The 16794-nt window shown below is 41.4% G+C and overlaps 1 protein-coding gene across 5 annotated transcripts in view; it reads left to right on the top strand.

The window, feature by feature from the left end:
• Positions 1 to 16794, top strand: part of LOC132837019 (transcription factor COE2) — a 268330-nt gene that overhangs the window by 200816 nt on the left and 50720 nt on the right. For all 5 annotated transcript variants that reach the window (XM_060856660.1, XM_060856659.1, XM_060856662.1 and 2 more), the window contains 2 exons: positions 4266 to 4396; positions 6473 to 6599. In XM_060856660.1, the coding sequence (XP_060712643.1) occupies positions 4266 to 4396; positions 6473 to 6599 (258 nt within the window). The remainder of the gene's footprint in view (positions 1 to 4265; positions 4397 to 6472; positions 6600 to 16794) is intronic.

Raw genomic sequence — 16794 nt, 5'->3', positions numbered from 1 at the left:
TGATGCCCACATCCCCTCACCAAAGAGAAAATTGCGTCCTTCTCACCAACCACTCACTGACTTCCAAGTTGCAACTTCTTTCTAATTCTTCAACTCTGATTTGTGGCCTCTTAATCACTTCCCACCTTCCAGGTGCAGTCTCCAACCCAAGCCCAACAGATCCAGGATCAGTTCTAAGCCAGAGCTACGATGTTACAGATATGTGAGTCCTCATGATCAGAAGTGTTAAAGCTATTGTAAATCTTCTTTTCAGGTGCGTCCACTCATCATCCCTCTCCTGAATCCTTGCTGGGAGCAAGAGTTCTCTTGGGACAATAATGGACTTTTTTTTAAAACAAACATGGAATAGAAGATCAAACACTTCTCATCCATTGTGACTCGCACTTCCATGACACTGGAGCTCCAGCTTTGGATTGGATCTTGAACAGAAATTCAAGTTTAGCAAAGGGAAACTCAGATAGATGAATCAGGGAGAGGGAAGAGGCCACAACATAAAGGTCAGGAGAGGAAGAGACAAAGTTCAGAGGTCAGGTGTGGAAAGAGGTCACAACCAGTAGCTGAGGAATGGGGATAGGATGGAAGTTGGACATTAGGGAGGAGAAAAGGCAGAACTTGGAAGTCAGGGAGGGGGTGAGACATCAATTGGGTGGAGCAGGAAACAATATTAAAACAAATTGCACAATTTGAACAAGATGGCAGCCATTAAGTTATCAATGTTAAAGTGAAACAATGTTAAACAATGTTAAATGTGATTAAGGTGTGCTCCTCCCCTAGTTGATGCTCACTCAAATGTCTGAAGATAACACCATTGCATTTGCTGAGAATTAGAAAAGACTGATGGGTGAAAAGAGTTTCCTTATAAAGGGTCTAATATTCACTGTATGAACACAAGGTTCTGTTTTCAGCTTTCCTCTTGATACTTCAAGCTTCATTCCCAGTGTTACTTAATTGATAACTTCAACATGAGTATCAGAAAAGCTTGAAGGATTACATATCAGAGTTAACCAGTAACACATTTAGGATTTCAAAAACAACGTTAGTATATTGTACTTCTTGAAATCTTGGTTTGTGATTCACAGAGAAAGAGAGGTAAGGAATGAGAGAGAAAGTTAGAGTTTATGAATATGGGCATCGATAGCAAGAACAGCACCTAATGTCATTCCTAATTTTCTTTGATAAGATATTGCTAAGCCCATTTCATGGCTTGCAGTTTCACAGATTGCTGTACTTAAGAGCCAACTATATTGTTGATGGTACTACTGCAGTGATAAATAGGTAAGCCGGTGAGGCCAGCAAGTTTCCTTCCCCGTAGGATATTGTGGAACCAATTGGGTTCTTACAAAAATCCCAAATAGAAGGAAAATACTGTGGAAACTGGAGATCTGAAATAAAAGCATGATTCAATAAATCATTTGATGAGGTGCCGCATAGTAGACTGGTTAGCAAGGTTTGATCACATGGAATACAAGGAGAACTAGCCATTGGGATACAGAACTGGCTCAAAGGTCAAAGACAGAGTGTGGTGGTGAAGGGTTGCTTTTCAGACTGGAGGCCTGTGACCAGTGGTGTGCCACAAGGATCAGTGCTGGGTCCACAGCTAGTTGTAATTGATATAAATGATTAAGACGTGTAAGTTTGCAGCTGACACCAAGATTGGAAGTTTAGTAAACAGCAAAATAGATTACCTCAGTGTACAATGGGCCAATGGGTCAAAAATTGGCAGGTGAGGTTTAATTCAGATAAATATGAAGTGCTGCATTTTGGAAAGGCAAATCAGGTCAGGACTCATGGAATTAATGGTAAGATCCTGGAGAGTATTGCTGAACAAAGAGACCTTGGAGTGCAGGTTCATAGTTCCATGAGAGCGGGGTCCAAGATCAACAGGAAAGCAAAGTACGTATTTGGTATGTTTACCTTTATCAGTCAGTGTATGGCGTGCAAGAGCTGGGAGGTCATGTTGCGGCTGTACAGGATATTGGTTTGGCCACTTTTGGAAAACTGAGTGCAATTCTCGCCTCCCTGCTAGAGGAAGGATGTTGTAAAACTTGAAAGGGTTCAGAAAAGATTTACAAGTTGTTGCCAGGGTTGGAGGGTTTGAGCAATATGCAGAGGCTGAATAGGCTGGGACTTTGCTTCCCAGAGTGTCAGAGGTTGAGAGGTGACCTTACAGAGGTTTATAAAATCATGAGGGGCATGGATAGGATGAATAGTCAAGATCTTCACCCATGGTAGGGGAGTGCAAAACTAGAGGACAAGGTTTAAGATGAGATGGGAAAGATTTAAAAGGGGCCCAAGGGGCAGTGTGTGTACGTGTATGGAATGAGCTGCCAGAGGAAGTGGTGAAGGCTGGGACAATTATAACAGTTAAAAGGCATCTGGATGGGTATATGAATGGGAAGGGTTTAGCGGGATGTAGGCCAAATGTGGGCAAATGGGACTGGATTAATTTAGGATTTCTGGTTGGCATGGACAAGTTGGACCAAAGGGTCTATTTGCGTGCTGAACAGCTCTATAACTTTATGACTCCAAATGCATTGAAGAAGAAGAATCATATTGAGTTTACAATGTTAACTCTGTTTTTCTCTTCAAAGATCCTGCTAGACCTACTGAATTTCTTCTTCATTTTCTGTTTTTATTTCTCACAAAAATCTGGTAATTTTAGAGGAAAGATGACAGACTCTTACTTATTATTCCAGATTTATCTAATCAACTGAATTCAATATGCAAGCTGCTGAGGTGAAATGTGAATTTGTATCTTTGCACTAACACACCCTATTTTGCTGGCAGACAATCAATATGGGAAATGTAATGGGTGTAGTTGGTCACCTATCAGTATTTCAAATGGACTGTCAGCATTCAAAATGCTAACCTATTAATTTATAGAGAATTTGTAGCTCAGTTAAACAAGAGAGCAATTGGGGGAATGACAAGGTCACTGGACAAGTAATCTTGAGGGCCATGAAAATGCCTGCTCATATTAATTCAGATTGGAAATGGGAAATTGATAACCCTTCTCAGTCATGGTGCCTTGAAATTATCACTGATTATCGGAAAAACCAACCTGGTTTATTCAAGTCCAATATAGAAGGAAATCTGCTCATCCTGGTTTACCTACATATGTTTCCAGCAAACTAGTTCAAAAAGTATACAAATTAGGAGCGGAAGCTGGCCATTCAGCCCTTCTAGCATGCACTCCATTCAATAAGATCATGATTGATCTGTTTGTGTTTCAATTTCCATATTCCCAACTAACCCCAACAGCTCCCTGCATAAAATAATCTATTGACCTTGAAAAATATTCAATTAACCGACTGTGGGCCCCTTGATCACCCAGGAGGAATGCAAGAAAGTAAATTAGGTGGTGAGGTCACACGAAGGTAACAAGCTCCACCCTGAATTTCTCACAATGTCAAGAGAAACAATCTAACAAGGTGTTTGAGGGATCTGCAATGTTTCCCTCCAGATTTTATTTCCTTTCACTGTGTCCTGGTAATGCTTAAATTCCTGAAGTGTCAGGAATTAAAATTTTCTGGAGAAAATCAATCTCATGCCTCCAGCACTTGCATTTCTCATTGACTAACCACCATTCCTGAAAACTGAGCATTGCCTACTTTTACTCTTTTCCATTGCAATTAAAAAAGGAATGCTTAATATCCCATGTCACATTAGACTGTCAATCGAACTGTTGGAAAATACGCAGATATTCAGACTTCCTTGTACAAAAACTTTTATGCACATTAGTCTTTGCTTCTCTTTCTGATAGCTGTACTTTATATGACATTAGAAAACTAACCAGTGAAGATAATTACTCTGAGAGAAATGTTTAAAATGTACAAATTATCAAGTTAGATCCCCGCTATCCTGCTCTCCAGTGCAGCCTGGTGACCATAAGCAGTTTTCAAATATCAATAATATTGCTATCGATTCTGGATGCCCTTCTAGATAGCAAACCACAAATCTTCTCACAACAGGAATCAAACTTCAAATAGAAAAGGTACATAAGGATAGTCTTGTGCTTGAGTACATGCAGAATATACCCTGTTCCCCAACACACTGGTTGTTATGTCACTTTCAGACATTGCCTTGCATTTCAAGGAAAAAATTGCACACTAAGTCATGGTTTTACCATTGTTAATGTAGGGCCGGCTTGAAGAGTAGGAGATCGGACAGCCTGCTTAGATCTTCTAAGGAACCAGAGAAAAGGTAGGGGAACAGTGAAATGCAAGATTAAAGATTAAATTAATCTAATTTCTTCACTCTCTTAGCTACACCGTGCATCAAAGCCATTAGCCCAAGTGAAGGTTGGACCACTGGTGGTGCCATGGTCATCATTATCGGGGACAATTTTTTCGATGGATTACAAGTTCTATTTGGCACCATGCTTGTTTGGAGTGAGGTAGGTTACCACTGCAGCAATAATTATTTTCAGGCAAACAAGTTTTGATCGACTTTGATAAAGTTCATTAATATAGAAGGTTTGGATTAAAAGATGATGAATGAATTTGAGATTTCCTCAAGTATTTTTTGAATGGCTGACAATTAGGCGGCACGGTGGCTCAGTGGTTAGCATGCTACCTCACAGCACCAGGACATGGAATCGATTCCAGCCTCGGGTGACTGTCTGTGTAGAGTTTGCACATTCTCCCCATGTCTGCGCGGGTTTCCTCTGGGTGCTCTGGTTTCCTCCCACAATCCAAAGATGTGCAGGTTAGGGGAATTGGCTGTGCTAAATTGTCCATAGTATACATGGATGTATAGGTTAGAGGCATGAGGCAGAAGTAAATATAGGGGAAGGGTCTGGGTGGAATACTCTTCGGAGGGTTGGTATGGATTTGTTGGGCCCGAGGGCCTGTTTCCACACAGTAGGGATTCTAATTCTGTTCTGAATCCCATTTTTTGTACTCATGATATCATTAGGACTTTCAAAGTCTGTTCAGCAATAACCAGGCTTCCTGATGTTTCCATTAATAATATGACTGACTGTTGTGGAACTGGGTCATTAAGGTCATGAGAATCTCAGGCTCTGGACGATGAAACTGAGGGCATTATTGCTAAGTTTGCAAATGACCAAAAGACAGATGGAGGGACAGTTAATGTTGAGGATGCAGGAAAGCTGTAAAGGGACTAAGTAGGGGTAGAAGAGTAGCAAAGAAGCAGCAAATGAATACAATGTGGGAAAGTGTGAGGTTATGCAGTTTGGTGGGAGGAATAGAGACATATACTATTTCCTAAATGTGGAAAGGCTTTGGAAATCTGAAGTTACAAGGGACTTCTTTGAGGATTCTTTGAAAGTTAATATGCAGGTTCAGATGAAAATTAGAAAGGCAAATGCAATGTGTGCATTCATTTTGAGATGGCCAGAATACAAAAGCGGAGATGTACTGTTGAGGCTCGATCAGGCTCTGCTCAGACTGCATTTGGAAAAGTGTGAGCAATTCTGTGCCTCATATCTGAGGAAAGATGTGCTGGCATTGGTGGAAGTCCAGAACAGGTTTATAAGAATGATCCCTGGGATAGAAGGGCTTGTCATTATGAGGACCAGTTCAGGACTCTGGGTCAGTACCGGAGAGAGTTTAGAGAGAATGGTCTGATTGACATTTACAGAACATTGCGAGTTCTGGATATAGTTAATGTGGTGAAGGTATTTTCATTAGTAGGAGAGACTACAATCCAAGGGCACTGCCTCAGAGAACTACGATGAGGAGGAATTTCTTTAGCAAGAGGGTGGTTAATCTGTGGAAGTCATTGCCATAGAGGGTTGTGGAACCCAAATCATTTAAAGTGTTTTAGACAAGGAAAGATAGCTTCTTGACAGCAAAGGGGGTGAAGGGTTACAGGGAAAAGGCAGAAGAATGAGGTTGAGAAACATATCAGCTATGACTGAAAGGTGGAACTGACCCAATAGGTCAAATGGTCTAACTCTTCGACAACTTATGGTCTTATGGCTCACTCTAGTTAAATGATCAGTTCGCTAAATTCAGTAAGATCAATGGAAAGGAAGTTACAATTGGTTGCAGTAGATTATGGAGCTGAAATGAAAGCAGTTCGTTCGCATTCCCACATCTGATTGATAGTTACTGACCCCTGCCAGAAACTGGATATGTGAAAATCATGGAAAAATAAAATGAACCCAAGTGGAATTATTTCACTCCCCAGACTCGCATAGGAAAGATATCACATTGAGTAAGGTACATGACGTCTGCCAAATGCTGTGGAACTGTACCCCTGGAAATTAGGGAAGGAGGGGAAATTACTCTGATAAACAAGCGAAATAATTTTAATTCTGCTGTGGAAGTAGAAATGTACAACAGCAGTGTCCAGCTTGGCACTCAAACGTAGGTCCAAATTGAAGAGTTTGAATGGCTATGACGATGCCAATAAAGTCAGATTTCAAAAGAGCTGGAAGCTAACTTGGTGAGAGGTGCAAAGCAAAATTCAGACCCAAATGCCTTTTCCTTCTCATGCCTTTCAGCTCATTACTCCCCACGCCATTAGAGTACAGACTCCTCCTCGACACATTCCAGGAGTGGTGGAGGTCACACTTTCCTACAAGTCAAAACAATTCTGCAAAGGTGCACCTGGAAGATTCATTTATACAGGTAGGTTGACTTGCTATATTGGAAGAACTTTCACAAAACAAAGAGGGAATTGCACAAACTGTGGGATGAATGCTGATGAGATAGGTGTAATAGCATGGAAGTCTCCTCTGTCTGTTGGCTGTAAGGGTTGTCTCAATCCAATTGTCACACAATTCAAACTATGCATACCTCAGCACAATTGGACATTAAGTTGGCAATCTTAATCAAGGGAAATTGAAAAATGCCATACTACTGTAATCAGGGATTAATTTATTGAAGTTAGCCCTTGTATAATGATTAGAGATTGGGAATATATTGTTCTGCTGAAAATATATTACACTTGATTAAGGAGGATTTGGTGTCAATAATAAGAATTTCTAATGCTGCAACATTTACTTGAAATGCAGAAGTGCTTCCATCATCATTGTTCGCAGCAATGAATAGCTATTGTAAACTTTTGGAAAGAGAAAAATGGAAAACAACATCAAGAAAATCTAAAAGAACATTGGCATTAGAATTATAGTTGATTAATGTCAAAGTGCATGGAACTACAATACAGAATGTAAGGGCAGCAATGACCATTCCATTTGCTTTCCAACTCACTTGGTGCGCCTGTATATTAACTTGCTGTCATTCATCTCTGAGGATATTCTGATCCCTTATATCACAGCATTTTCTTAACTCTCTCCAATTCAAAAATGTCACTTTTCTATTATTCCTGTCAAAGTCAACTATTTCACAAATTCCTGCTTACATTCCACCTGTCAAACCTTTAGCACTGAACTGACATATTTATCTATCTTAAAATACTTCTTGGGCTTTCTTGAGACACAGGGAAGTGCTCCTTCTTTGGAGCTTGTTGGGTTGTTTCATATGATTATGTTCTATCAGGCTTATTGCATATGCAGGCGCAAGTTGAATGTCAAATCTTATGGGCAGGAGATTCTGAAGCCTCTTGTAACCTCTCAGGTTCAAACACCTAGGTACCATATTTAAAATGCACCCAGACAGCACTTTACTTTCACAAGTCATGGGGGCTACTGTTGGATGGTGGTGCCTGTCCAACATAAAGCTCCTGATTCCTTCAAGGAAGCAAGCATTGAAGGTGAAAGGCAACCAATGGGACTGCATCTGTGCTGAAAAGGAGATTGGATATGTCCATCTATTAAAAAAGAAGCCCTCCATTCTGCTGCTCCCAGCTACGAAGTCTTACCAACATCTTGGGTAAGGGTGGTTTGTAACACTAACATAACGTTTTTTGATACAGCTACTGGATCGCCTCATAAATCAACAGAAAAAAGGAAAGAGGTTCATGCCTCAGACATATCTTTTGCAGGACTTTGAGGAGGATGTATTGGCAGACTCAAAAGATGCACTGCAAAGGCATTGCTACCCACCCTCCAGGACAGGGATATTCACGTTCTCAGGTTGGCTTGGAATCACATTCTGATGAGCATGGCACTGATATGGTCCCACAGCTAAGACAGAAAGTTGCAGAGGTCTCTGACACTCTGAAGACTGCTACAGAACAGGCCCCTACTGAGTTCATTGCAGATGATGAGCATCTGGACTTGGCCATTTATGAGCTGATGGAAATGCATGGACAAACAGAAGAACATTTGGCAGTGGTGCCAAAGATCTTGCATACTCTGGATTGAAAGGCCAAGGAGTCTGTCCAAGTAAAATCTGATGTTGTACAAATCTAAATTTCAAACAATCTTTATTCTGTCAGCAAATTTAGCACTTATACATTTAGCCTCTTTACCCAAGAGTCATTGACACAGATTCTTTTGTTCCAGATATCCAGCATCCACAGTATTTTGCTTTTAGTGATTAAAAAGCAGGTTTTGTATAGCAATGAATTATTTAATCATGTGTTCAGCTCTCAAGTGTTCTAAACTCATCTTGTTTTTACAGTGAATTAATCCAGAGCATTATTTACAATGGCTACACAACTGAATATGCAGGTAACTGCATGAGAGGTGTTGAAAAAATATCCAACAAGTTAGCTACACACTTCCTGCAAGACAGGGGTCGATTAGTCCTAACTGTTAAAAAATAGAATGGAATAGCATTAAGTACCACTCTTGGAAAGCCAGCTCATAAGAATTGTTCACATCCTCTGGGAGCCATGCATAATCTTAGCTATGTCAAACCATTTGCTTTTGAACAGAGCTGGAAATGGATCCACATGTGTGAGGTCTGAATGAACATGCTTCTTACTAAAATTGGATCAAGGTTGTTAGATATGAGGCTCCAAGTTGTGGCTCTATTGCTCTGGTTCTTTTCTGCTCTGAATTTGGTTTACTATTCTTCTGGCTGTGTATTTAAGATAATAGCAACAACTTGTACTTACATAGCACTTTTAAAATAGCAAATCATCCCAAGAGGCTTCTCAGGAGTGTACCACACAGATTTTTATGCCAAATCATGTGAAAGATATTAGAATTGATTATGATAAGCCGCTTAAATGTTTTCTTAATACAGGAGAAAAAGGTAGAGAAAGTTATGAAGAAAATTCCAGTCAGCTGAAGGCAATACTGTTCATGCTTGAATGATGAAAACTGGAGATACAAAAAGGACTGCAGGAGTTGAGAGGGTCTGAAGGATTGCAGAGATGGTGAGAGGGAAGGCATTAAGTTCGTGGAGGAATTCTAAAATACAGTCATTGCTGCATATAATCTTCTGGAGATCAACCAGCCATAGTGGTAATGGTTGGACAGGACGTTCTGCAATTTGGAGACAAGCAGCAGAATTTTGGATGAACTCAAATTTACTGAAGGTGCAAGGTGGGCAATTAGTAACAAAACATTGGAATTGTCTAATCTAGATCCTAAGTACTATCTGTTCTGTCCCAGAATGCTTTCAAAACAATTACCAACAAACGGGAAATTAAAAGTGCACAAAGAGAGACAAAAATGACAGATACAAACACAGAGCATGAACTATGCTGAAACAAATACAGTAGTAAGACAGCAAATTGAGATGCAGGAAAAAATGTAAAGATCTAATTGTAAAGCATAAAACTCAAAGTAACAATGGAAGAGAAACAGGCAAAGGAGTTTAATTTTACACACACAGTGAGAGATGGGAAGTAAGAGGAATGATGCACAGCAATGGAAACAATCACTGTGGGAACAAGTCCAACTCTCAGGATAATGCTACGGCTTTCTCAGGCTCAATCGTGTATGGATTAGTTGACTTTCTACCCACTGAAATTTGCATTATTAAAGTCCTAAAGCAAACGTTAACACTCCCTATGGAGGATTAAGTGATGCTAAGTATAGTATTGACTATATTCAATGAGCTGCTCTCAGTCCAATTCCCCAATGTACACATCAGCTTGTCAAATATTTAACTTCATGCCATCCTGTAGTTATTAAATAAAATGTAATATAAATCTGACAAGAAATTCAGATACACTTCCCATTTAATTTGATGAGGGGATGCCACAGTGCAAAATGCAGAACCCATTGATTTTAACAGTTTAACCTTCAGTATGCCATGGGAGTTTACCATTCCAAATGCACATATCTACTGTGGCATTTCCTGACTTGTTTATAAGTTGGTATGCACCCTTTCTGCAGTTTTTGTGTGTAGGTGTACCAAGCTTGGAATTTGATTTGTAGACGTTTCATCCCCTTTCTCGGTAACATTCTCAGTGCTGCAGAGATTCCTGTGAAGCACTGCAAGACTGTATTGGTTTAAATTTATTTTGTTTCGCTTCCAGTGCTTCCAGTTGCCAGTTCTGGTTGTTCATTTTCGTGGATGGTGTATTGGGTCTTGGTCAATTTGATAATTGATGGAGTCTGTGGATGAGTACCATGATTCCAGAAATTCTCTGGCTGTCCTCTGTTTGGCTTGTCCTATTATGCCCTATCAAATTTGTGGTCCTTGTCATCTGTGTCTACAGGTACTAGGGACAGCTGGTCATGGTGTTTACTGGCTAGTTGATTTCATGAATGCAGATCGCTAGTTGTCTGCCTGTTTGTCCTGTATTGTTTTTCGTGCAAACTCTGCATTCAATCTTGTACACCATTTTGTCCTGCACATGATGGGTAATAAGTTTTCTGTTCTGGTGAGTTGCCTGAACTTGGCTGTTGGTTAATGGGCTGACATAAATCCGAGTGGTTGGAGGAGTTTGGCTGTCAGTTCTAAGATGTATTTATATAAGGTACAGCGGTTAGTGTGTTGGGTCATGGCATGCCCTTACCATGTTGTTTGTCTGCCAGGCATCCGCAGATGAAGGGGCAGGGAAATCCGTTCTTGGCAAAGACCTGTGCAAAAGCTGTGCAGTAAACACTCAAGGATTTCCACACTTCAGCCGGTCACCATAGATCATGAGTATTCTATCGGCAGTTGTGAGATGTCACTTCAGCAAAAATGTCACAACACAGCAACAAATCTGAAGATTGAGCACAAAAGGCTTGAAAGACATTTCTTTTATAAGTTTAGTGTTTTAGAAACTCCAAGGATTTAGCATTAAATAGCATATCATATTATAATCAGAATGAAGGTTGAGATTGAATTGAGAGCAAAGAATAGAGTGTCAGGTCAAGTTCTCATAAACAGACTTGGGAATCATGTGGAAAATTACAAACCTAACTTCATTCATATATAATTGTCATTTATCGACATATCTCAGAATAGCTTAAACAGAGAGAAAAGCAGACAATTTCTTTTTTGTGGCGTTTTAGTATAAAACAAAATGATACAAACAGATTTATACTGGGATATTTGAAGGCAGGTCAAAAGAAAAAAGTAACTTGAGAAAAGTAATCCACAAAATAGTACAGTGACAGAGTGATCGATTAACCTCATGGTGAAAAGCAGTAAGAGAACAATAGAAAAATAGATTCAAAGTATAGAGGTGGACAGTGGCATGCATGGCTGGATAATTTCACTCAGATTAGATGAAGTGAAATGCTAGAGAGTACAGTGAGGGCTCATTGCATCTCAAGTTCCTTCTGTTCCTCCCGATTAAACATTTGCAGATCAGATACAACGTTGCTAACAGCGTATGCATTCTCCACTTTGCTTTCAGATGTTCTGACATTTGTTCCAGTACATCTTTGCTGCAATGTAAGACTTTCTCTGACATACCATCTGGCTGAATTGATGTCCTACATGATTACGTTTTCCAATTTATCAACTTATACTGCTGACTTGCAATATTATATACAGGTCCAAGTTCACACTCATTGAAAGTGAAACTGATTTCCTACCAGGACCTGAGAACCAACTGAAGACAAGATTATCATTTTCTCAGAGCTGAATGTTAAACCGGGGTTCCATTGAGGAAATGGCAGTATCCTGCTAGGTCTTTCACTTTCTGTCAGAGGAATACTAATTCCATTAATATCATCAATCTTTGCAAGTTTGAAGTACAGTACATCTGTAACTGTCTCTCAAAAGAATGACAGGAGCTGTTGAAATAACTCCACAGGGGCCGGTATCCTGTCATCAAGTCACCCTTTATTTACACTTGGAGAGTCCTTGACGCTGATCCAGCTTCCCTTGAGCCAGCTCCTCAAGTGAACAGAACCTCTGAAACTCCTGTTTATATGTGTCAGCCAGGGCTCCTGGATTGGACCAGATTAACAGCCCCAATCAGGGAACTGAGATTCTATTAGGTCCACCTGGCTTACCTCTTTACAATCACTACATCCTCCCCATCTGATTCTGAGGACAGAGGCTAGTTCCTTTATTTTGTAGATCCTTCTGGGGCATTTTAGCACCGGATCAGAATCCCCTAACTCTGCCTTGAGAAAGATGGCATGTGATGCATAGTAGCTCACCTCTTGTGCCTGTAGTGTTTCAAAAGACATTCATTTTCCTCTACAGGCACGACATCCACCATGTCCATTTCAGATTCCAAGATATCTTCAACACTTGATAGAGAATACCTGGGTTCCAGAACAGTAGGAAAAGCATTCGAGGAGCCGGGCACGTTTTGCTCTTGCACCATTTCCGGGTTTGCAGCTTTCATATGGTCCATGCTGCACCACCTGAACTTTATACGTCACCGGACTTGACCTCATGTTGACCATGCCTCTTACCTACACAATGCCATTCCTGTTGTTCCTACACCAAATGTCGCCCCCTGAAGTAAACGGTCTCTCTCGCTTAGTGGAGACTTGTGTGCGGCACTGCCACCCCGATGTCATTTCACCGGCTCCCAGATCCAGGAAGACCAGATTTAACCTGGTGCAGAGTCTTCTCCCGTTAGCAATTCTGCTGGAACTATGCCTGTCATTACATGAGGGGTGGTCTGATAATCGAATAGGAATCGGGACATTTTGGTATCTACTGAAGCTGTAGATGTTTCTTAGAGGAGGAGAAAGTGAGGACTGTAAATGCTAGAATCAAAACGTGTGGTGCTGGAAAAGCACAGCCAGTCAGGCAGGATCCGAGGAGCAGGAGAGTCGACATTTCAAGCATAAGCTCTTCATCAGGAATGTTTGGGGGTGGGGGCGATGGAAAGAGGGCTTAGAGATAAATGGGAGGGGGTGGGACTGGGGAGAAGGCAGCTGGGAATGTGATAGGTAGACGAAGGTGGGGAGTGATGGTGATAGGTTGGAGAGGAGGGTGGAGCGGATAGGTGGGAAGGAAGATGGACAGGTAGGACAGTTCATAAGGGTGGTGCGAGTTGGAGGGTTGGATTTGGGATAAGGTGGGGGGAAGGGAGATCATGAATCTTCAAACCTGCTTTCACAGTTTGGACTGATCTTTCCAGACCATTGGATGATGAATGATATGGAGCTGTCCTGAAATAATGAATACCATTCAACTTTCAGAAATACTCCAATCCCCTGCTGGCAAACAATGGCCCTTTATCTGTTACCAATGCTTCCAAGTGTCTGTGTATTGCAAAAGATATGCGCTGTTTTTCTAATGGCATTCCCCTGCTTGATGAATAAACTCTTTGAACGTCTAGACACTTTGAGTGGGCATCCACAATGACCAAGAACATTGAGCCCAGGAGAGGACCTGCATAGTCGACATGGAACAGAGTCCAGGGTTTATCTAGCCATTTCCATAAATGTGGAGGAGCAACTGGTGGTAATTTTTGTCCTTCTTGGCACTCTGGCCACTGCTCCATCAACACAGCTATGTCTGCATCCCATCCTGGCCACCAGACATAACCTATTGCTAAAATCTTCATTTTAGAAACCCCTGGTGGAGATCAGCCAGTACGTGGCGGCAACCTTTGCTCGGGACAGTCAGTCCTGGTCCCCATAATAATACACTGTACTCTCCTGTGATTTGGTCTCTCTGTGTCCAAAATGTTTTCAATTCTGGGTGCGACGGTCCTTTGGTTCCCTCCAGCACTACTCATTGTTTCAGTTTTGCCAGGACTGGATCTCTCTGCATCCAACATCTGATAATGTCAGCTATGACTGGAAGTATGTCCAGAAAATTTAAAACCACTGCAGACTCTTCCAGTGGTGGCAAGACTGGTGGTTTATTTGCCAGTGGGAGCCAGATCAATGTAACTGGATTTGCTACTTGGCCTCCTGGATGGTTTTCCATCTTGTAATTATACACACCCTTAGTATTAGAGCCCATGGCTGAATTCAGCCTGAAGCTACAGGGAGCACTGCATTGTTCTCTTTATGTAGGCCTAATATGGACGTGTAGTCTTTTATTATCAGCCTACTGATTTCTGCCTCAACTTTTGCCCATTTGGAAAATTGCACTGGGCAGGCCTTGCAGGATTGTGGAATTTTTCCTGATCAACATTCAAGCTGGCTTTGCCTCCTTTGACAGTCCCATAACGTTCCCAAAAAATTTTGGGGTATTTCACTTGGACTTCAGTCAGGCAGCCATTTGCTAATCGAAAAATGATGAGTCAATCTAGGTGAATCTTTCTCAATCAATTTTGCTCTATCAGGCTTGGGCCCAGATTTTTACTATCATCAGTGGTAAATGAACCAGCTGCTTCTCAGAAGAGACTGGAAACAAAGGTGGACCTTTAATCTGTGAAAGTTCCTCAGTATAGGTTCTCAGTCTAACTGAGACCTTGCGCAGACTTAAGGTTAGGAGTCCAGATTGAAATTTGTTAAAGACTGGTTCTGCAATCACTGAAATGGCTGCACTGATATCGACCTCCATTAGGACTGGGTGACCGTTTAACCAGATGGTTATTTTAATTGGTTCTGATTTGGATGTTGCTAAACAATTTCACTGTTCCAACCAGATGTACATGGACTTTCCAGGGTGTACAGGTCTATGAGTTCTCTTACTTTAGGTCCAGTGGGACTCTTTTGCTCTTCAAGTCCACACACCAGCAGTAACTCCAATGGTTTGCCAGCCTGGCTTCTGAAGAAAATTTTCACCATTTAGTTAAGTCTTAACTTTGTTTTGGGATTTTGCTGTGGCTTGACTTAGAGTTCCTCTTTTCAGGATATGTCCTGAGTGAGGCTATGTAATTGCCTTTATGAAAGTGGTATTCCCCAAGCTCAGTTGGACTGGAGAAGGTGTCCGCTTCCATCGGAACACCCTGTAACTCATGTGCTCCACTTGCTGCATTTTCCAATGGTAAAGCCACTCATACTGCCTGATTGAAGTCCAGTTGGACTTCAGCTAGTACATGCTTTTGTGTGGTTACATCATAACCTCACTCTTGTCGCCACTGAAATAACTCCATAGAGATCGGTATCCCATCACCATGTCACCCTTTATTTACATGTGGAGAGTCCTTGACACTGATCCAGCTCCCTCGGAGACAGCTCTCACAACAAGGAGAACCTCTGAAAGCCCTGTTATTATTTGTCAGCCAGGGCTCCCTGATTAGACCAGATTAACAGCCCTAATCAGGGAACACAGATTCTGTGAGACCCATCTGGGTGACCTCGTGACAATGACTACAGTAGTCACACAAGAGCCATTGAGGAACTGAATGGAGTGTTGTCAAGGATATAGAATACTGTCTGAAATAACTTGTTACCTGTCTTATTGCTGTTAGTTTCCCAACACTGTCAGTGTAGTTTTTTTTTTGATTAGACTTACAGTGTGGAAACAGGCCCTTCGGCCCAACAAGTCCACACCGACCCGCCGAAGCGCAACCCACCCATACCCCTACATTTACCCTTTACCTAACACTATGGGCAATTTAGCATGGCCAATTCACCTGACCCGCACATCTTTGTGACTGTGGGAGGAAACCGGAGCACCCGGAGGAAACCCACGCAGACACGGGGAGAACGTGCAAACTCCACACAGTCAGTCGCCTGAGTCGGGAATTGAACCCGGGTCTACAGGCGCTGTGAGGCAGCAGTGCTAACCACTGTGCCACCGTGCCGCCCACTATTCTATTGGCAGTAGTCTAATATCTAAATCATGAAGTTATGTGTTCAAGCTCTGCTCTGGGTCTTGAATAACTCATCCATACTAGTGTTCCAGTGCAGCAATAGTTTATCAAAAAACTGTGAAACTGAGGTGCTTTCCAGTAGTTCAGTTGAATCCCATGATGCTGCTGGGAGAACATATCGTTATGGACCAGGCCAGACCTCCTCAAAACATTTCAAGAAAGTAGCCCAGACCCTAACTTTGCAAGTTGTTTTAAGCCGGTGTAACATGGATATTCCAGGAGGGATGCAGTTGGTCAAACCCCATAGTTTTAAACAAAACAGAACTGATTTACAAGATTACCGACTGAAATACAAACAAAAGAGACCAGAATACTAAATAACTTAATTGGTTCAAAAACCCAATTAAGATGGGTTTTAATTGATGATCCCAACTCAATGATGCTGTTCCAAATACTTGCAACAATCTCCACAAACACCCCTTGGCACAAAAGATAAAATCAAACCCAGGCTCTTACAGGAGTGAAGCCAGAGAGAGAAGAGGATCAGCCTGGACCTGCTTCTTTAGGTCCAGCAACTTTTTCAACTCTACTGTGCTGAAACCAAACTAAACCAGAGAAAAGCTGAGCTGGGAGAACTGGCCATGCCCCTTTCACTGTACAAGAGTTTTTTTTTTCAACTTAAAAGCCTTTTATCTGAGGCAGTATCTGTTTGGTATAATCAAATTGACAGTAAAACCCTTCAACTTAGACTTTTCAGAGTCTGTGTCTTTTACGATCTCTCTGAAAAAACCTCAGGAAAACATAATATTGTTCAAACAGCAGCATCATCACAATATGTCTTCATATGCTGACTCACATTTCATTATCAACCAACACAACCAAAGATCAATTAATTGGTCATTC

This window comes from Hemiscyllium ocellatum, chromosome 48 (assembly GCF_020745735.1).
Source record: "Hemiscyllium ocellatum isolate sHemOce1 chromosome 48, sHemOce1.pat.X.cur, whole genome shotgun sequence".
Lineage (NCBI taxonomy): Eukaryota > Metazoa > Chordata > Chondrichthyes > Orectolobiformes > Hemiscylliidae > Hemiscyllium > Hemiscyllium ocellatum.
This window is presented reverse-complemented; position numbering and strand designations above follow the sequence as displayed.